Source organism: Perna viridis, chromosome 2 (assembly GCF_037379345.1).
Source record: "Perna viridis isolate PV_CMFRI_1.1 ecotype Kerala chromosome 2, ASM3737934v1, whole genome shotgun sequence".
Classification (NCBI taxonomy): domain Eukaryota; kingdom Metazoa; phylum Mollusca; class Bivalvia; order Mytilida; family Mytilidae; genus Perna; species Perna viridis.
In genome coordinates, this window is record NC_142446.1 from 43,527,289 (window position 1) to 43,549,628 (window position 22,340).

The 22,340-nt window shown below is 30.5% G+C and overlaps 1 protein-coding gene across 17 annotated transcripts in view; it reads right to left on the bottom strand.

Moving 5' to 3' along the window:
• Nucleotides 1-4,136: 4,136 nt before the first annotated feature.
• Nucleotides 4,137-22,340, bottom strand: part of LOC148625225 (calpain-9-like) — a 33,445-nt gene continuing 15,241 nt past the window's right edge. Inside the window, exons 9-22 of one of the 17 annotated variants that reach the window (XM_088568606.1) lie at nucleotides 20,598-20,758; nucleotides 19,795-20,006; nucleotides 19,478-19,514; nucleotides 17,626-17,691; nucleotides 14,290-14,370; nucleotides 13,263-13,295; nucleotides 10,942-11,077; nucleotides 10,176-10,187; nucleotides 8,645-8,703; nucleotides 8,227-8,295; nucleotides 7,549-7,627; nucleotides 6,696-6,812; nucleotides 6,218-6,279; nucleotides 4,137-5,626 (exon numbers count right to left, since the gene is read on the bottom strand). In XM_088568606.1, the coding sequence (XP_088424732.1) occupies nucleotides 5,600-5,626; nucleotides 6,218-6,279; nucleotides 6,696-6,812; nucleotides 7,549-7,627; nucleotides 8,227-8,295; nucleotides 8,645-8,703; nucleotides 10,176-10,187; nucleotides 10,942-11,077; nucleotides 13,263-13,295; nucleotides 14,290-14,370; nucleotides 17,626-17,691; nucleotides 19,478-19,514; nucleotides 19,795-20,006; nucleotides 20,598-20,758 (1,151 nt within the window). In that variant the 3' untranslated portion in view covers nucleotides 4,137-5,599. Of the gene's footprint in view, nucleotides 5,627-6,217; nucleotides 6,280-6,695; nucleotides 6,813-7,548; nucleotides 7,628-8,226; nucleotides 8,296-8,644; nucleotides 8,704-10,175; nucleotides 10,188-10,941; nucleotides 11,078-12,246; nucleotides 12,355-13,262; nucleotides 13,296-14,289; nucleotides 14,371-14,407; nucleotides 14,426-17,625; nucleotides 17,692-19,477; nucleotides 19,515-19,794; nucleotides 20,007-20,597; nucleotides 20,759-22,340 lie in introns of all 17 variants that reach the window. The other 16 variants (XM_088568609.1, XM_088568611.1, XM_088568607.1 and 13 more) reach the window with 16 other exon arrangements.

Consider the following 22,340-nt stretch of genomic DNA (forward strand, 5'->3'; position numbering starts at 1 on the left):
ATTTCTGACAAGATTACCAAGTACCTTTTATATTTATTAGTCGAACATCATAACAAATAGTCTGTTTTAAATGATTTTTCAACAAATAAAATTTCCTTGGCCGTTTCTGGCCTTTTTTAAAGAGTAAAACTTCATAACACAGAAAAGTAAAATTTGACATTTATTCAAATCCGAAGGGAGCTTACTTCAATAGATATGAACAATTCACCAAAGTTTCATAAAAGTTAAAGAAAGTGTTTTTCAGTAATTGTGCGAAAACTTGAAAATCTCCCTTTTTTTAAGTATAAAAATTCACAACATGGAAACAAAAAATCTGGAATTTATTAATATCGCAAGGGAACTTATGTCGATAGATATGAACAATTCACCAAAGTTTCATAGTTGGTGAATGTGTTTTTGAGTTATTGTCCAAAAACTTGAAAATACCCCCCCCCCCTTTTTAAGGAAAAAAATTCATAACAGGGAAACGAAAAATCTGCAATTTCTAAAAATCGAAAGGGAGCTTACGTCAGTAGATATGAACAATTCACCAAAGTTTCATTAAAGTTGGTGGTGAAAGCTTTTTTGAGTTATTGTCCTAAAACTTGAAAATCCCCCCTTTTTTAAGAAACAAATTCATAACACGGAATCAAAAAATCTGAAATTTATAAAAATCGAAAGGGAACTTATGTCAATAGATATGAACAATTCACCAAAGTTTCATAAAAGTTGGTGAAAGTGTTTTTTAGTTATTGTCTGAAAACTTGAAAATCCCCCTTTTTTAAGGAAAAAAAATTCATAACAGGGAAACGAAATATCTGAAAGTTATAAAAATCGAAAGGAAGCTTACGTCAATAGATATGTACCATTCACCTAAGTTTCATTGAAGTTGGTGAAAGCACTTTCGAGTTATTGCCCATAGTGTGGACGACAGACGGATGGACAACGGTATACCATAATACGTCCCGTCTTTGACAGGCGTATAAAATTACTGAAGAAAATGGCTTTACAAAATAACTTATGAACATCATTGTATATGATCCATTGAAGCTATATTATTTGGTGCAATCTTTAGGGCACATTCAATGGCTTTAGTCCAAAAAGGGTAATATGGTTTATGATGAATTGATTTCTCAGAATCTTCTCAAAATCTCTTACTAATCTGGTTCTATGCAATGCTTCTGTACTGTGTGCTCCTTTCATGTTTTACATACATGTACCAGAATTTCTTTCCTCATTGTGTAATATTTTGCATGTAAATATCATAAATGAATCATTTAATGAAATAATGTGACCATTTTCTTGAATAAACCTCTATAATCTTAAGGTCCATAGGAAGATTAACAGCAAAATCTAAAAAAATCTGACTGAAATGACCTACCAGAATGATCTTGGGCATTCATGTCTCTTAATGAAGTAACTGTGGTGTTTTTTTTTTGTTTGTTTTCTCCCTTTTTTATCAGATAGAGAATTGCCTTTATAGAATTTTACATTGTTACAGTGCACTAGAACAACACTGAAAGAATATTGAAGAAAAGATATAATAGTACTTGTTATACAGTATATAAACATCAATACAAAATTTTCTACAGTAAAATTGCTATGCTATTTTTCTCCTTTTTCAGCGTTTGACTATTGAGCAGTCCATAGTTTTCAGACTATTGACCAGCAATGTCAACCGCTTTCGCGGATTTTTAGTTCCATCACCAGATTGGCCAAAAGTTTTATATTTATTCGGAATGCTTGGACTTCACCCCCTCTTAATGAAAACCCAGAAATTATCACGTTTGCTCGTTTTGTCTGCTGAATCACAAATAATGTTGTTAACTCTTTATTGTTTTTATTTTACTCAATACTGCATACTGGCGCCCTCTTCAACAAGTCTTGCACTTTAACACAGATGAAATTGAATGTTTGTGAGACAATATTCAAATGTGTACATTGTTGCTGTTCTTTATCTTACAGACACCATGTAATTGATGTTGAAGGCTACTTTCTGCAAATTCAAACTCCTATATTGCCAAAAGATGCATGGTTTTCTGGGTTTTGAACATTTTGAGGTGATGAGGGGAAAATATCAGTGACATTCAAATTGAAAATATTGTTAAAAAACGTTTTTCTGGGTTTTCTGAGATGATCATTCAACTATGAACAATGGAGGGATATGGAGTAAATGTATTACAAGTCTAATGTTTTCGGTATAATAAAATACTTAAAGACTGGGTATTCAGAAAATAGCAAGTTTATTGTTCCCCTCGACTGTGACTATTGCCTGAGCAGGCTGAGACATATCCGAGTATTGGGGAACAATAAACTTGCTATTTCCCTCATACCCAGTCAATAAGTATATAATATAGTATTCGTGAGATATGACCAAATGGTTTAACTTATGTTGAAAGTGACCCAATTTTTCTCTGGTAGACCATTCCTTCACAAGAGTGGTAATTATAATAATAATACTTTATTTCAAGAGGGTAACAGTTAGTAAATAAACTAATCTCCCCTGAGGCCCTTAAAAATAAACAAATACAAAAAATTCAATAACGCATTTTTTTTAAATACACACCAAAATGCAGTCACACAAAAATACCAACTCTGTTTACTGAGTAAATGACATCTAAATCTGTTTTTAAAAATGATGCAGTTTTTGGAATTTCTTACTGTTGTTGGTAGGTTGTTCCACAGAGTTGGACCAGAGTAACTAAAAGATCTTTTGTAGAGTTAATTTTTTATCCTGGGAATAGATAAGTTACCTTTGATTATGTTTCGTTATGAGTAAGAATTGTAATCAGATATATACTTTATCTTATTGAGGGATAAGATGGAGATTCATTTCTTGTACTTTTAAAAATTAGAACACATTTGTGATATATCATCCTATTTTCACCTGTCAAACATTCATTACAAGTTGTTTGAAGAAGGGCGCAGGTGGTGTAAGAAAATCTGTATCAAGGATTAGTTGTGCAGCCCTTTTTTGTAGTTTAATGATGTGGTTCAGATTTTCCTGACTACAGTTTCCCCAATTACTATACAATAAGAGGTAAAATATAACCTGAATAAAAAAGTTTCCTTGAATCAAGATTTAGGAATTTCTTTATCTTAGATTGCAGATAAATATTTTTAGAAAAGCATCTTCTATCTGCATTGACTAGCATAGTTGAGCATTATATTATATAAAGGATTATTAAGAAATATTACAATGCATGTTTATTACCTAAATAAACTTTTTAAGAAAGTATTTCCTTTTAACATTTTACTCTTTAATGCTCCTATGTATCAATGTTATCACGCCGCCATAACAACTTCAAAATACTGATAGTATGGAAACGATCAAGCTTGTGAATTATTTCTTAAGTTTACAGTATACATTATGGTAAAATGTGATTTTAAAACGATGTTAAAAATTATATGATTTTATTTATTGTGTTTGGGATTAAACATTGAAGCTTACACCAATTTTCATGAAAAATTTCTTTTAACTTAACAACTGTCACCAGAAAGCAGTCCTCTGTTTATAAAAAATTGGTGTTTGTCTTAAGTAGCAGTCTTTATATAAATCAGACAGGAGGTGATTCATGCATTTCAAAAACCTACCAAATTTACTTTCACTTCTTGTTCAGAAAGTTGCAGACCACATAAATAGCCTTAGTTTGTCCTTATATAGATTGTGTATGAAATTGTCATTTTGCAAGAGTTATTGTTCTTGAATTTGTTGGGATGAATGTATGCTTTTCTTAAAAATTCAGATCTGAATACAGGGAGGAATATCACTATGTGAAAATATTGCATTCAAAGACAGAAAAAATATCATTTGTTCCATTGGTTTTTTTTCTGTACCATGAATCACCTCTACCACTGGCAGTGTCTGAATTTTATATGGACTGGTACTTAATAAAATAATTACAAGCCATAAGTTATACAGTGCCCTTTACACATGAACTGGGTAATTATATTTGTAAATGTGCAAATTCTCCTGAAGAATTTTAATGTGATAAAAAAACATAAATAATAGTAGACATACTGTACATGTACTTAAAGGCTCTCTCGTTTCATTGCATTTATAATACTCTAAGGGTGAAAAGTCTTCAGCTTTATAAGATTTAACTAGCAATAACAATACCTCTGGCACCAACTTTGTAGTAAATAAAAACACAACATCAAGGACACGCACTTTATTTTTCTAATTTATCACAATACTATTTACCATAAGAGCTATATGTTCATACAAGGGTGTCTTGAAATTTGGACATCTAAAGTCTAAGTAATATATTTAACAAATACCTGGCCAACACATAAAATGACTTAAGCACCATGCAATGTTGTATCCCTTAAAAATTAACAGATATTGAAAACAAATTGCACTTAATCATGTTTGAAAACAAATGAAAGTGAATATAGCAAATGGTATGCTTTAATGCAAGTGGGCTATTTGTCCTTCAAGAAACAATCTTATTCCAGTGATTTAATTTCATAACTAGAAATTTTGGGAAAACTTCTTTTTCAATGCTTCCTTTTATATATATATATATATATATATTTCCTCATTTGTGCTTTATTCAATATTTTAAAAATAAGAAGACAATTTTTTTGTGGGATTTGAAATTCTTCATTAAAAAGTTATCAATTAACAGTAATTATCATTATCAATCAAACAATATCATTACCACAAATAACAATTATGACAAAAAGTTAAGCTAAGCCATATATGTTTTCAAAAAAAACAGGTGGTCATATTGAATATTACTGCAAAAAAAAAAGATCTTAAAAAAAGCATCAGCAAAGATGTATAACAACTTATAAAAGTCTACAACAAAGACTTTGGCCAGGATTGCATAAGGTTAATAAATAAATATGTAAGAAAATGTCTAACATCTATTAGTTTTAACAAATAACAGTCCCTTATACTTTATACCATGTATAGAATATATAATAAAATGTAAAATTTCATCTTTACAACAATAATGCTATACATAAAAAGACAAAAAGCTAACATATAACATGTAAAAAATATAATCAAAAGGCTAGATATACCCAATTGATGGGTTAATCAAACAATATGTTTGAAGTGAGGTATTGAATATTGCAAATCATGTGGAGAAAAACAGACATAAAACAAATCGATTTCAGTTAAGAAATGAATGTTCTATGGTAAATAATCTCAAGCCGCTCAAAGCAAGAGTATTGAAGTTTTAATGAACTAATGAAGTGTCTATAAATATTTAGTGATTTTTTTTATTGGTGTTTGATCTATAATCAATTATTTTGCTCAACAGACATAGAAATGTAAGAAAAATATAAGAAAGTAAGAAATACTGATAAAAATACAGCTGTGTAGATGTAAAACTTTTCAAAACAAGAAATTTAGTAATGCATTACAATACGAGGTAATTTTTGATAATGTAACAATAAAGTATAAACCCTTAACCTCTAACTAATCCAATATAAAATTAAAGTAAACTAAAATAGTCTTGTATCAAAATATGCACATCTCATTCATAATGTTGACATTTTATGAGATGACAAGTGATAATCTGGTAAGGTCAATGGCATAGATATCAGGAGACAGGAAAACAGCAGTCCGCAATCACAGGAACAAGATAAAAGCTTTGTTAGGCACTGTCTATGAATACATTGTTGTAGCAATGAACTGTAATAGAAGAATAACATTGTTAGTTAATTCTCAGTCCAGTTTAAGAAAAAACTGCTTGAAGAAAGATTCTAAATAAATGTACCCTCATGTGGTGAATTTCTGTTTTTATCTGGTACATATCATTGTTTAGTCTTATAAGGTCAGTATAATTATGGTTGTTCTTTCCAAAACAACTACTAATAATAAGTAAGAATTAACATGTCAAAGTTAAAATTTTAAGCCAAGAAAGAAATGTTGAGTTATCTCCCCTACACAGTAAAGTAAATAATGATATCCAGCCTTTCATGATTTAGAAATGTTTATTCACTAAATAAATGCACCGGAAATTTACCTTTGAAATGAATAGTAGTCGTGTTGGCAATACGAAATTGTGTATTAATTTTGACTGACAATAAAAAGGTAGCATAATCCATGATAAATGTATTACATTTGATTTTATAAAAACTGGACAATAAGGGCTTGACAGAAAATGTATAATTCTAACAAGTGACAAGAGGGGGGAGGGTGTCTTTCAGTCATATGGAAGGAATTTTTTATATGTGATATAGGAACCATGAAACTTGGTGATTATAGAAGTTTCCTACTTACACTGTCGACATCAAATGCAGCAATGCCTCTCTTTCCTTCAAGTTGGTAATCGTTGAAAGAAGCTGAAAAGTAAATCGTAGTTTATGTAAAATATTATGTTATAGTATTGTAAGAGAATCAGCAAGACCAAATACAAAGGAAAAATAAATCGTTTCAAAGGGCAGAGCTTGATCTGACTAAAGTGGTCAAATCTTGAACAGTGGACAAGTAGGGATATACAATGGGGTAAAAAAACAGAATATGTTGCAGTTTTTTCTTCAACTTATTTGTAATCAATTCTGTCACATAAAATTATTTTTTGTATTGTCAGTTTGTGCAATAATGTAGAATTTGTATTTTTTGAACAATTTACTATCAACCTTTTTGACAGTATTTATACCTTTCATAGGGTAGATTTTTATGAACATTTAAACATTGTAGTATACAGTTCATGTATTGAAAACTGACATGTACTCATAAACAAGAAAAGTTCTCTTACCAAGCATTGTTTTCAATTTAATTGCACAAAGAATGAAGTCACCAAATTCTATCTCTCCTTTCCTGTTTGCAAATCTCATTACCAAAGTACTGAAGGTCTTGTTACTCAACTTGAAACCTGAAAAAAAAAAAACAAAACAGTACAATTAACATTCTGAATTCTTTTTACCGGTATGTTATTTACATACACAATTCTAGCCCAATCTCTCAGTTTATGATGTATTAGCACAAGATTAACCTATCTCTTTAAGAGCGAGGATGTATTGTATAAACATGAACCAGAACTCATATATAGGTCAATCAGTTTAGAAACTAGACCATTTTCTCCGTAAGATTTTTCCACCACTGACATAAAAATAGGGCATTAATGGAACAATAATTGATACCCTGCCACATAATGGTGAAAAAATGGGGATGGCAACATGTTCAAAATGGCCTCAAATGGATTAAAGATTTTGAACATTATTAAGCTATTATTATGCCATATTGAAGAGAATTATTGATAATGTAGGATGTAAATATACATTAAACTACAATATACATATCTGACAGTTCAATCTGAGCAATAAAATGCATGGACTGTTTATTAACATGTGATATATGTTCACTATCAAAATATAACTAATTTGTTGTAATGTTATGAATATTTTGAAGTTTGATGATGCCCACTTCATAGAGAAAGGGTCGTTCTATTGGCATATAACATTAACTTTCTTTTAAATTTTTGTTGCATTTAAACATAATAACAGCTGACTTGACAGAACTTAAATATACAAATTCAGTGTTAACTATTGCAAATATTCAGCATCATATTTTCCAGCAGTTCCTGCACAGTTATTGTCTAAATATCTTACCACTAGCATGCATGGCAGCTCTAAGTTCATGAGAGCTCATTTTTCCACTGCCGTCTTCATCATACTTCTTAAAAACAGCCTGAAAAAAATGTTAATGTTTTGCTGAATGCAACTGCATTAATTTTCTTAAATGACAATTAAGTACCAGTCCATATATAATTCAGACACTGCCTATGGTAGAGGTGATTAAATCCATTGAATAAATGATGCTTTTTTTTTTCTACAGATGTTATATTTTTACACAACAACAATCCTTTCTGTATTCATATCTGCATTTTTGAGAAAACTATATATTCATCTCCTACTAAAATCAACCAAATGAATGTCAACTCTTTCAAAGTGCCAATTTCATACACAACCTACAGTATATATTTTTGATGTGGAAAGTGCAATAATCAAATGAAAAACTAAGACTGGTTATGTTGTCTGTGTTTCTGAATTGGTGATTCAGTAGGTTTTTCAACATACAGGAATCACCTCCTGTCTGATGCTACTACATGTATATTCAAAACAAGAAACATTTTACCGAAGATACAGATGCCTTCCTTTAAATGTCAATATAAAATCTGCTGTATTATCACAATTAATTGTAAAAAAAAATCCCATAATGATGAAGATCCCAACCTAAATAAATAAGTATGTACGTGTAGATACCTTAAGTCCTTTATCAATACTTACTTTCCATTTTCTCAGATCATTCCACAAAGTTTGGAACTCGTCAAAACCAAGTTTGCCAGATAAGTCACCCTAAAGTTAGTTAAGGATAAACCCATTTTTATTATATTAAAATTTTTTACTTTGCATAAAATCATTGGAGAGGAGAGAAGCTACAACACTACTGCTTAATTTTATTGTATCAGGACTTGTGTGTTTTAAAAATAATATAACTATTGGGTCCAAAGGCCAGTACGAGTAAGAGAAATATACTGAAACAGAGGATTTTAAGTACTTGAGAAAAGAGCTAGACCTAAAGGTCTGCTAAAAATGGACAAATCAGAAGCAATCTCTTTGATTATTCTAAGACTTCAAGTTCCAAGTAAAAAGTTAACATTTCAGATGGCAACAAAAACCCAGGTAACAATATGTAAAAGGATACATCATGCATGGCAACCATACTGCGGCATGTGTCCACTCCAAAACCTTCAAAGCTGAACTCTGAAAAAAAAAAATCAAATTAAATAAAAGGAGAATTGAATATTTGAATTTAAATTTAAATTAGTACCATGCCAACATAAAACAAATATTACTTTACACTCACAATTTCCAAACAAGGTTTACAAATGATTCCCAACTACTTCCACATGCTTCAAACTAAACCAGATTTATTTGATTCAAGATTCAATTTTATTTTATTATGATAACCTTTTTTTAATTACAGGAGGTACAAAGATTCCTTTTTTTCCTTCTTAGTGAATAAGTATGAAATCCGCTGTTCATTAATTCAGTGGGAAAATTAACTTTATTGTAGTGTTCTTTTTTCTCTTCCATATTTTAAATAAATGCAAAGGTGTCGTTGAATTTCACATTGTATCAGATCATACCAATAAACCAATATTTCAAAATAATTTTTAAAAAAATAATTTGAAATTATATAACATCAGCCTTAAAAAATGAAACAACGTGGCTGACTTCAAAAGCAAGATAAATAATTGCAAAAAATAAAAAAATAAAAAATAAATAAATAACAACATTTACCAAAACACAACAGTAAAACATGCTTCTGATCTACAGTCTACCTATTTTAAATATCATGTTTTTAATGTGACAAAGGACACATGCATTACAGTATTGTGAAACAATCCACATTTGCAACCAAACCACCCCTCTGACTAAAACCATGACATGTCAATGTATTTTAAATGTATATTTCCAGAAAGACAGTCTTAACTGATATAAATGTCCACTTCAGATATTATATGGTCCAGAGAGAACTAAGACCTGTCTGAGGCTCCTGATGTGGCCAATGGCATTTTTTTATTTTTTCAAGTTGTCATTGATTGGAGTAATAAAGTTGTGTATGTTGGCATATATGCTGCATTTTTATGTATATTTCCTCCATATCTATCTTCATGTGTATTACTACCATAACCAGATACATGTGTAATGTTAATTTGTACAATATATGTATGTGTATCATAATAAAATATAAAACTAAAATAGGATATAAAACACCTGTAATTGAAGTAAATATGATAACAACATTAACTATTTCCATTAAAAGCGATATTATGATGATATAACATTAACATAGCTATTTCTGATGCCATTCCAGTTTACAAGATTAAACAACAGAAAAATTCAAAATAGAAAATATGAAACAATAAAGTTTATTTGGATATCAAAGGTGGATCCAAACCCTGTATTGAAGGTGCACGTCCTCCCAAAAAAAAAAATTGGTTGAAGTGAAAGAAAATCACTTCAGCACTATAGTGCCCTTTGATCTATCAGTGTGCCCTCCCATTTTCCAATTCCTGTATCCCCTCCTGGTAATGTTCTTTAAATTGAATACAACCATGATTATAAAGGGGCTTAAAAACAGGAATAACATCATAAAATGTGCAAATATAAAAGAAATTTAGAAAAAAAGCTGTATTTCCCATTGTATTAAGTATGTGTCAGAATCTTACCCACGTAGCCATCTAGGATAGGATATTGTGAATAAAAGACATGATGAATTGACAGAACAGAGTAAAGAATAATGCCAACATATAGAGATAAGGAAATGACAAATTTATGTCACAGGCCCAGAAACATTTACCATTTTCAACAACCGCCTCTCTGTAAGCATTAGAAAGTTTATCTGCTTGGGTAATTAATTTAGGGCAATTTTTTGCACTATTTTGAAATACAAATGAAATTTTATGGCTGAAGCCTTTATTTCTCTGAATATTTTTTCTATAATGAGCAAAATAATTAAATGAGTAGCATAAAATCTTTTAATTTTTTAGTTGCATGACTTTGGCAGTAAATGATAAATTCGAAACTGCTTTTAAGCTTTAAACCAAAAAGTTCTTTTTTTATGAATAAGAGTATGTTTCTGAAAACAAAGGATAGAAATCATGATGAAGTACTAAAATATGTTACACAATAAAGTATATAAATTTGTAATATACAAAAAATCACACAGTAAAATTGCAAGTGATTTTAAAAAGCTGTCAAAAGAGTTAAATCAGATCATATAAATGTCTCCAGCACTTCTCAGAAATCTAGGCTAAATGTGAAAAAAGAAGCAAACAAGCCTTCATAGTCTACCTTGAACAATGCTTATAACACATTCTGGCATTAAGTTATCAAATTTTCTTTCATGTAAGAAATAAAGGAAGAGAAAATAGTTGTTTTCTATATAGGAGAGATAAAAAAATAGTGTATGTAGTAAACATTTAAAAGACAGACCTCTTTTAAAGACATTATTTAGAATCTCTCTAAGTTCAAAACAGTCGATTTCCATGTCATCGCCAGCCAGCTTCCTGAAACTCCTCTTCAATGCCTCTTCCTGTTCTATTTCAGCATCAGTTTTAGGAGTTTCTTCCTGGAAGACACAATACAACCATTTGTAAGAAACATGATAAAACAACAGCAGTACAGACGCTAACCTTGGAGACTTTCCAATCAATTTTAACATTGTCTCTAAAGTTGTGAAATTTTCTTTATCTAATCCTAACTCCCTTCTTTGCTTTCATGACAAGAAACTTTTTAATTGAAATTGGAAAAGCTCCAAAGCTGTATTTTTATCCCCAAAATTACATTAAAAGTTAGTGCATGGTAGCTATCTAAGTGCAAGAGTGTTTCATTTTCCATTTATGCAAAATGACTGAAAAGCTAAAAAAATGTGTCTAAGTTCTAACAATTTTCAGCAATATATCAAGACATATAAAAAGTGCACATGGTAAAAGAGTTTACTATCCCTATCCTACTTAAAAACTGAAAATGTATTTCAAATAATAATATAATCCAATTTATTGCTAGTTCTTACAATTCCTTCACTATCATAATTCAATAAAATTATGCATCTGTATACAATTAAGCATGCAGAACAGATCATACTATAGTATACATCACATATAAAGATACCGAGGTATGTCGCATACAAAATATTATTTCACACTGTATCGATTAAAGTTGTTCATTAGAATCAAGACAACATGCAAACTCTAGCTAACAGTTAAACACTCTTAGTATTTTTTGTAAACTCCTATCACACTCTCTAGACAAAAAATATCTTGGTTTGATTAAAAGAAAAACAGCAGCACACAGCACACAAGATAAAACCAATCTAGCAATCCTATCATGCAACATATACTGAAAAGTTATGAGACCAAAGACTGTCATATTTGTCTTCCAGAATGCTAAACATACTCCAATATACAAACAGACCTTGCTGGGAAATTGTTAAAGCTTCAGGAGATATAGGGCAATGAATTGAAGTGATAATTCATCTTCTAAATGGGATATGTGTAACTGTACTGAATGTAAAGGAAATGCACAGGAAGTAAACTGAAATATAGCTTTATTAAATCTTGAAAGGTAGAGTTATCTTTTTTTATCACTCATTAAAATATAGCGTGTCATAAAGGAATGTGATAGCATATAATATTTTTCAGAACAGGCATTATAATGTAATAGACAGGGATCAATGAGCAGTTGACTTGGAGAATTTCTAGCTGCTACAAGAGAAGTTAAAAAAAACAATCATTTTACATAGCTATTGAGAGCTCTAGAAAGAAAATCCATTGCTACATCTTTGGTAAAATTCTCACGCTTAACTTTTACAGGTTGCTTAATAGGCTTAGGGTCCCTTGGACTTTCCTGCTCAAATAAAATATATCAGTAATTATATCAAAATAAATAAACATTCTTTAATACAATTATTCATAAATACACGATGCTTCTACAAAGTTGAATATAACTGTAATGCAAAATGCACTTCTACATGATGACCTGATAGATCAAATTCTCAAGTTGTAGCTCAGCACGTGTCGTGATTTATTATTATTTTAAAAAAGTTGCATAGAAAACTGTAATGAAATAGTTGACAGATGCACAGAAACCATGATCACTATATGTAACACCACAAAGTGAAGGTGTAAAAAATATGTTAAAATTTCGGCACTACAGGTTACAACAAGAAAATATGACTTACCAGAAAGTAATATACAATCTTTGTAACTTTCTTACTCAACAAACATCATTTTTTAAAATTTTTTACAACCCACAGATCAAATGAAGAGTTGGAAGACCTTAAATTTCCATTTAATAAAATTAACCAGGATTTGTTGATTAAGAAGACACATTCAAGTCTTTCACAAGATCATACATAGGAAAACCATTCAACATTATATGGAATACTAATGTCTGCCAAGAATGGTTTCTTTTTCCATTTATGCTCTTTTTTTTTAAGGGGGGTGCACTTTTTTCAATCAAAAGTTTAAATCTAAATACAGGTACTAGTTTTTAGATGGCATACATCTAGAGTGTTTTCCATTATGTAAAGTGGTCATGTTGTACCAAAAATTCTTGTTCCATTACTGGTTTAAAAAATGACTTCGACCAGGCAAACCAGAAATAAAATTAGTGAAAGTCTGTTTGAGTAATGGAATGAAACCCTGTATTACATCAGTATTCAGCATATGTCACAAATTGAATCAGTCACAAACCCAATACACAGCAAATGTCACAATAGATAATCAATTACACATTCATTTCATGTAACTTACTTTCCTCCTCTGATTTGGTCTATTATAGTGTTCCTAAATTAACAAGGCAAAAAAACAAAAAAACCAGATCAGCTAGTTATCAAATCATCACAGCATAACTAAATGGTACTGATTTTGCATTCTCCATCAGCTGTCATTTTTCAATGCAATTTTAGATATTTTTGATTTTTGTTTTGGTACAGCAAATATCAACACACATGTGTTATTACTTATTTTTTTCCCTACCATGTGAATTTCTTATATTAAAAGGTAAGAAATATCTTCAATTCATTGTCAAGTTGTACAAAATGTAACAAATTACAAACATTCTATTTTTAATTTACCACCTTTGAAAACGATACCTTTGAAAACCCCAAAAAACAAAGATGAAAATACAAAATCAACACCATTCTATAAATACAAAGCTATTTTTAATGCTATCTTTGTTGATCCTGTTCCTAAATAGATCTCTGTCGTTGATAATACATCTATAATACTACATCACTTTTCAGTGTAAGTTAGCTAGTACTACTAGTATAAGCAAGCATTATATATATAAAAGGCATAAATTAATTATAGTATAGGTCTTATACAAAAGTAAACAAATATAAGTATTTAATATCAAACAAAGGCATTTTCAATACTTTTAATTTAAAAAGAAAAACACTGAAAATTGTCAAATTAATTCAAACAGAACAAAAAACTTGAAGATTTTGAATTAAAATAAAATCACACACACACTCTCAGTTCACACTAAACCTGTATGTGGTCAAACACTGAACATGAATATCATGCTAAACTCGTGCCACAAATTTGGTAGGTTTAAGAGAAAAAAATAACTCAAGGAATGATAACTCATAATGAAAACAAATTCTCTATAACCAAAGTATAAATATGCTACAAATCTACAATAAAAATTGGAGAAACTAATAACCAAAAATACAACAATAACTGGATAAATGTTTCATACATCTCATAGGCCATTATTGACATAAAAGAATAGGTGAGAAGTCAGTAAAGGTCAAACCCAAGGGGCCACTCGTACTACCTGCGTAGGGGGAGGAGCACCTGCCACTGTTGCGACTTGGGTGCGTTGGATTCCTCCACCAGGGACCTGCTGCAAGCTAGACTTCAATGGGGAAAACAATTTTACAAAAATTACATACCGTTTTCCTTATTGTTTTCTTATGCACAAAAATACATTGCTATAAGTTCATTTGAAAGCTGACTATACAGAATACATGTACAAAGAGCAGCATTTATTACTTTTTAAGCAATATAAGTATAGTTTCATGCTCATAAACATTTACACGTTATTGTAAACTGAAGTTAAAAAGACTGTAATTAACTACATTTTAAGGTAGGAGATATGTAAATATCACAACCTAGAATTTTTCTGAAATTTTGCATATGGAAAGATTGACTCGAATGCAAATATATGACAGAAGAAAAATGACATCATATCGGATTTTGTTTCCTAAGTACATAGATTTGAAATATACTAGAACAATGATGAAAATACATAGGGTATGTATGGAAATTGTTAAAAAACAGCAGGTATTAAATTATTTCTTAGTATTGTGAAATTATGGTGCCTAGAATTTTCTTTAAAAAATAGTATATAATTGTCATCTTTAATAGCTATCAAAAGATGTATAAAAATCACTTGACAATGGGACTCGTTTACCCGTCATGCTCCCATAAAGTGGGAATACTTACCTTTTTTTTTCCGTTTTTTTTCGGTAATGTCAAAATTTATTTCATATCTTTACATGTTATACGGTTGTAAATGAAACGCTAGGCTAGCTACAACACTTGTTTCATGTATAGTATGTGTAGCAAAATTAGTGAACAGAAGGTCCTGGACACAGTTTTTTTCAGTTTCAAATGAATTCAAAGATGTTGGAAATGGGAATTAAAATACCGAAAAGGCAAAGAAACAAAGTTTTTCAAGGAGAAGGTGATTTACAAATATGTGTAGCATTGTCCAACCATTTTATTTCAGATTGCTATATTTTACGAATGCATTTTCTGTATATTCATTTATTTTATAACACATATTTGTTTTGCGAAAAAGATGTCTTAAAAATTAAAAAAAAATGGATACATAATTGCTGCATTTTTGCATGGCCTAAATGATAAAAAAAGCTCAAAGAACATATGTGATATTTGGTAGGTGTGATATTTAATGAAGTCTTTGTATTCTTACTGAAGGAGACACCAGCTGACAGTGATAGGAAAGCTGGGAAATCTTCTGAAGTATTACACAATAGGTGCCTTACAATTGAGATACTGATTTTATGGATAATATTACAGTGAATTTATTCCTTGTCATGAGGGGATATGGGACATAGAAATACAGGTGAATTATGAATTATGTATAATTCTGTCCTAATCCTATCAGTTTATTGTAGCACATACCAATTCTAATTACGTTCTACCCTCCACTATACGTATAGCTACATGTACTCATAACAATCTTGTTGGAAATACATCATAATAACAGCTTTTCATGCCATTTTTTCATAATGGTTCTCAGGTTTGTTTTTCTTTTTTTCACGGGCTTATAAATGTCAGACATGAAAAAAAATAAATGCATTCTACTTGTGTAATGTGCACCTGTCAAACTACTGTAACCTTGTCCACTTCCCCTCTTTTTAGAAAACCCTTGTCAAAGGCAACTGATATTTCATGGGGTATAGTAATTTTGATCATTCAGTTTTCTAAGGAATGGTGTCAGTCTACGGTATGGTGTTATTTGTAGCACTTAAGTTATAGCTTATCAACTGATAACAAACTGTATTATGAGAAGTACATGTACATGTAAAAAAGGGCATCTGGAGTTCGTTAAATTGAATTTTGACTTGAAAAACTAAAAAAAGACTAACTAGTAGTTTGTAGTTCAACTATGCAAGATGTCAGTGAGTTTTGTGTTCATTCAACTAGGTGTTCCATGTAAACTGACAACGAACCTGAATATCACACAAACTGGCGCACTGCTACGGTGCCAATTGAATTTTATTGTGCTACATTAAAGACAAATTGATCGTCATTTGTGATCAGAATGGTGAATTTAAATAAATGAGTTTATTTTTGACAATTTACAACATCAAGCATGTGTTTAGATATGTTTAAAATGATCCTGATTCTTATATCATGGCCTGTCTCCATTCCAAATTGTCGTTATTACTTTCTTGTGCATTCAGTTTTTCTTTCTAGTGAACATCTTCTGGTCTCTATATTCCGTGAAGATTATGTTATTTAGTATAATACAATTTACAAATGAAATATTCGCTGGAATTTCGATTCCAGTCGTACATTTTTTAGTCTGTGGTCAACGGGAAATAACTCGCATAGTAACGGCAACAGTAACGTTTTTCCCATAATCCACTAGTGGCATTCATTCACATAACTCCTACCTTAAGGCAGTTCTCTAATCTACTCATTTTAAGTTACAAAGCATTCCTTACAGTTATACAAAGATAGGGGAAGTCACAACATATTATAATATTATTGAAACATTTTTTTTTTATTTTCTATTTTTTAAGTGTCAACATCTTGTAGAGATAATAAAACTTCGACATCACAATTCAAAAGTAAAATAACTGATCAAGCTTTCAGAGGATATCGAAGTAGTAATTGGGAATAAAGCTAAATTTAATTTTATCAACTGGGTTAAACCTACATACATCAATACTATGGACAAACTGGTAATATGATAAAACTTTTCCTTGGAAGTGCATGATACGCATATTAACACAAAATGTTTTTGAGTTAGTAATGAAACTATAACAAGTGTAAGTAAGTTGTGTTGCTAGAAACTGAAGCAGGGTTAACGGTATAATGAATTTTATGATGTGTTGAGCTTTCACTTGAAGAGATTATAATCTTCCATTATTTATTTGCATGATCTAGAATAAATATGCCTTTATTGATTTTTTTCACTATTTATTTTCCAATGTGGCATGGCTAAACTTCATCAAATTTCTTTGAAATACAGTACTAAGGACAGAACAGTTAATAATTCCATGGCTAAGTTAAGAAAAAAAAACCATGATTTAGATTTATTTCTTAAGTAACATTGAAAAATCAACAAGAAACCTTTTGAAGATTTAAGTATGCGAATACATATAGATGTACAATGTTAAACTTTATACCCCCTGCTCAATCATTTCAACACAATCATTGCCCAATATATGACTCAATATTAGTAAACATTACTTGTTTCAAGCTATTATCACAGATCAGCTTAAAGGAAAGGTTCCATGCTTAAGGCCATTTCAAGAGAATAAAAAATGGAAATAATTAATGAATCTGAAAAATAGAATATGTGATGATTCTGCAACACTTGCAAGTCACGGCAGAATTTAGGCAGTTGACTTACGCTCAACGCTCCTTGTGGTAACATTTGTTTGGTCCCAGGTAGAATCACATTATAACATTTAACATCCTGTTAGGCAGATAAATGTTGTTATCATATAGTGTTAAGACTGATATAGACATTAGGGTTAGTAACTTAGTAGAGCCATGCATTAGTTTTCATATATATTTTGTCCCCTTACATTTTTCACAGAATATGTTGCTATTAGAGACCATATTTGATAATGGAAAGTTCAGTGTTTTTTACAAGGTTTATACATTTTTTTTCTGCAAATTAATAGTATTACTTGGGAGAAAAAGTATTCTAACAAAACACTGATATTAATTGTTACAGAACTTTTTTAGAATCATATTTATTAAAATTTAGTAAAATTTGGTTACTTATAGCAGAAATGACATGTTGAGGCAGAAATTTTTCATACGTAATTTAAGGCAATACGAAACTACTTCTCAGGTGCCCTGAAAAATGTTTGTAGAAATGAGTATTCTATTGTATAAAATAATTTGAAAGCTATTATAATAAAGTGCTTCAAAGGGAGTAATTTTTACCAGAAAAAAATGTTCTCAAAAAGGTTGTAAATTAAAAAAAATAGGAGTTGGAACCAAATAATTCATTTTAGATGACCTCATTGGTATTCAACAGAATTCAGTAGTTTTATTAGAGATTTCCTTCTTTAACTTTCTGCAACATGTTTTGAGCTGGTCATTAAAATATTGACTTAAGAAAGCATCATTTGCTAATTCAGCTGTTTAAAATGCAAGAGTGAAAGATAAAAGCGGTGTTTTTAAAAAAAATCATTTGTGATTCAGCCATATTTTCACTACAAGCCTAAAAACTTGAAATGTTTACTGAATTTCTGTAAATATATGTTCTACAGTTAGTACTGGTAATACTGAAAAGATTGAAATTAACTTTATAATATTATTTTTATTATCATATTTGACCTACTTTCATGCAATATGGAATGTTCCTAATATAAAACAGCACAAATACTGTAAAAATTACATAAGTTAGAGAACACCATATTTTCACCCACTGTAGAGACACAACTAACGATCAATTCAATACTAAGGGCTGTAATTTCCGTAAATTCATTCAACTGTAACCAAAGTTGAACTTAATCTGTAACTTCTCATAGTAAGACTACACACAAAATTTAAAATTAATTGGTGAAACATTACAAAGAAAGTGTGGAAAACTGTAAATTCACTGAAATTTTCTAAGTCCAAGGGCCATTACTTCCATAAAATTCATTCAACTGTAACCAATTCAAACTAAATCTGTAACTCTTCATAATCAGGCCACATACCAAAAACAAACTTATTTGGTAAAAGCATAACAAAAAAGAAGTGCGAAAACATGGATGGACTGAGATGGACGAACGTACTAACACCCAGCATTTCCATGTCCATTTCCAGGACCATAACTTTTTGTGAAATTCACATACTTAAAATCTGGATTAAAAAAAAAGCCTGAAATTTATCATTACAGACTTATAACAAAACATAACAGATGTATGGACATAAGTCTGTATCACAGTTTTTGACTGATCAGTAAAAAAAAAATTGACTAGAAGAATACATGAATCTCATCATATTTAAAGCTCAATTTCAATGTAAATCCTCAATAATTACTCATCAGAATCTATTCACCCAATCATATCATCTTTTAACTCTAATCTAAATTCATTACTAGCACTACACCTAATATGAAACTGGTTGCATTTATGCAATATAGTTTTCTCAATATCATACTATCTATAAAACTATATCTTCTAGAGAAACAAAATTGATCTATGAAAAAATATAGACTTAAATTATTTGCTATACATGAACCTCAACAGTACAAGTATTACCTGGTCTTCAGTAAGAGATGTCTCTTCATCAATTTCACTAAAAAAAAAACAATGTATTACCTCCCTTCATACATTATTTGTTGAATTTTATATTGATATTTTTTATATCAAATCTTGGTTGGAAAAGACCCTTAAGCTTTTTTTTAAATTTTCTTCTTATTAATCAACATATTAACAGCTGTATTTTTTAAAACTATTTCATAAAAATTAACAACTTAGAAAATAATTTCTGCCTCCAACCTCTCAGATTTTGAGAGATGGATGAAACTAATGAATGGCATGGAATAGTCAAGATTAAATATACTCAATGAACTCACTTTGTGACATTTGCTTTTTCAGTGAAGATTCTCAACAAGTATTCTCCTTTTTCACGAGGTTCAAATGTAGATGGTATGATACAGTAGGTTCCTGGTTGTAACATGTGACGACCACAGACCTCTCTTAGGTTAATGAATGATGGTGATTTGGCTACAGAAGCATTGTACTTGAAGAAGTTGACATCTAAAGGTCCACAGTCAGGGTCTTTAAGCTATAATTACCATCATAAAATAGTATTAACATCATAGTATTAGTGCAAGAAAAAAGTACCACTTACACTGTCTAATTAAAGGGCTATTCAAATTTTAAGATCTATCAAGAAAAGCTATTAATTATTAATAGGAAAATCATTTTATCTATAAACCAAAGTGGTATCTATATTTGATGTTGTTATTAAAATGACCTTTTCTGCCAATCAGGGTTCCATCTGATACAGTCTATGATGACCAAATTAAACTTTAAAGGCATGTACACAAAAAGGCATAAATAAATGCAAACATTACAAACAATCAAAGCACATAACTTCCAGAAAGTTGATTGATCACTGTTACCCCCCATTACAAATTTTCTGAGTTAAAATGGGCCATAACTTCTGACATATACTAGCAAATCACCCAGGATCAAACTGGACCAGTATTTTATGGTTAAAAAAAGGAAAGTTGTTTGAAAATTCTTTTAGCATTATTCTTGAAACCATAAAAATGATGGGTGGATGGATTATGCCATTTATGGGACATGACATGACAACCATCACATACACCAAAGACCTGTTGACCATGGGTATAAAGGATGTTTTATTTACCTTATAGATAACATAACCAATGGTTAACATATCTAATCCTTCTTTCCTCTTCTTTCTTCTATCCTTCTGTAAAACTCCAATCAATATGGTACACAGGTCATCTTCATCATCATCAGGGTCAGTTATAGTCACTCGGTATTGAGGATTGGTGTAGAAAGTCTCTGAAAAAAAAATATATAACTATTTAAGACATGGTCCAAAGGTTTCATGTTCGCTTTTAAGAATAAAAGCTCCCTACAGTCATTTATACATTTTTATCATTTATGAAACATCTACACTACTGACAAGAGTTCAAAGACCACTTTTGTAATTTTGATCTCAACAGGTCCTACAAAGAATAAATAGGTCACAAACCATAGATCTTTACTAATATGAATCCTTTTATATAAATCAGAAATATTTATTTTCAGAGAATGTTTTAAATTTCAGGCCAGGAATAAACAACCAAACTTACCACAACTATCCTGAACAACACTATATGTGTTGGAAATATGAGTAAAATTTCATTTCATGTAAACAATTAAAAGAAAATTCTACACTTTCATTTAACTGGAAACACTACCATCTACCTGATGAAATCTACAGTGACCTCACTAAATAAAAATGGACGTGCTGGATCCCACCCCCTCTGTCCCTCTTCATAATTTCAAAGTACCCTAATGATAATTTGATAAATAGTGTCATCAAAGCCTTATCTATATGAAATAAACATTGCAAATACTATTGTAACTTCCCTTTTCCTTTATAAAAATTGATTAACACACTATACTCGGCGTCACATAAATAACATACTGTTAAAATTTGAATAAAAATATTTTCTACGACTTTATTGACACCAACCGTCGTTTAAATTGTCTTAAATGACTTGCTCATTCGTTTAGCCAAACAGCTTCTCAAAAACAAGTCGCTTATTAGCTTAAATCATGCGTAACAAATCCTTACGGGAAAATCCCATACTAATATCCGCCATGTTGGTTTTTACGGGATGATTTGTTTACAAACGAAGTTCGTAAGTTCCCGTCGAACTCCGGTGACAATCGTCTGCTTGATCAACTTCTCGGTATTGTACGTTGTTAGCGTAAAATAAATCCGAGATATCCGAAATAACGCCGAAGTGCATTCTGGGTTCTTCGGTTTTTGGACAAACCATTTAAACGTAAACAACATCTCCTAGCAACCCGATCACTGTAAACATGGCCGACTTTTTACAATGTAAATATTGGCACCTAGAATTAAAATCTGACCGGAATTTAACGATTCAATGTTTAGGGAGAAGCCGTTTGGCTAAACGAATGAGCAAGTCATTTAAGACAATTTAAACGACGGTAGGTGTCAATAAAGTCGTAGAAAATATTTTTATTCAAATTTTAACAGTATGTTATTTATGTGACGCCGACTATTGGTGTACTAAAAAGAAAAATCTGAGGGTCTGTGGTGTGTCAAGCACATTATAAAAATTGATTAACACACTAGGTGTAATAAAAAGAAAAATCTGAGGGTCTGTTGTGTGTCAAGCACATTATAAAAATTGATTAACACACTAGGTGTAATAAAAAAAAATCTGAGGGGCTGGGGTATGTCTAGCACATAATACACTAGATTGCCCTCCTCATGTGTCCTATATTTTCAACTATAACACTGTCATATTGCACTGTATTAACCCTTTACACACCCTCTCTTAATGGAATGTGATATGTACATGAATATTTCAGCTCTGTATCATCTTATCAGTGCAAATATTGT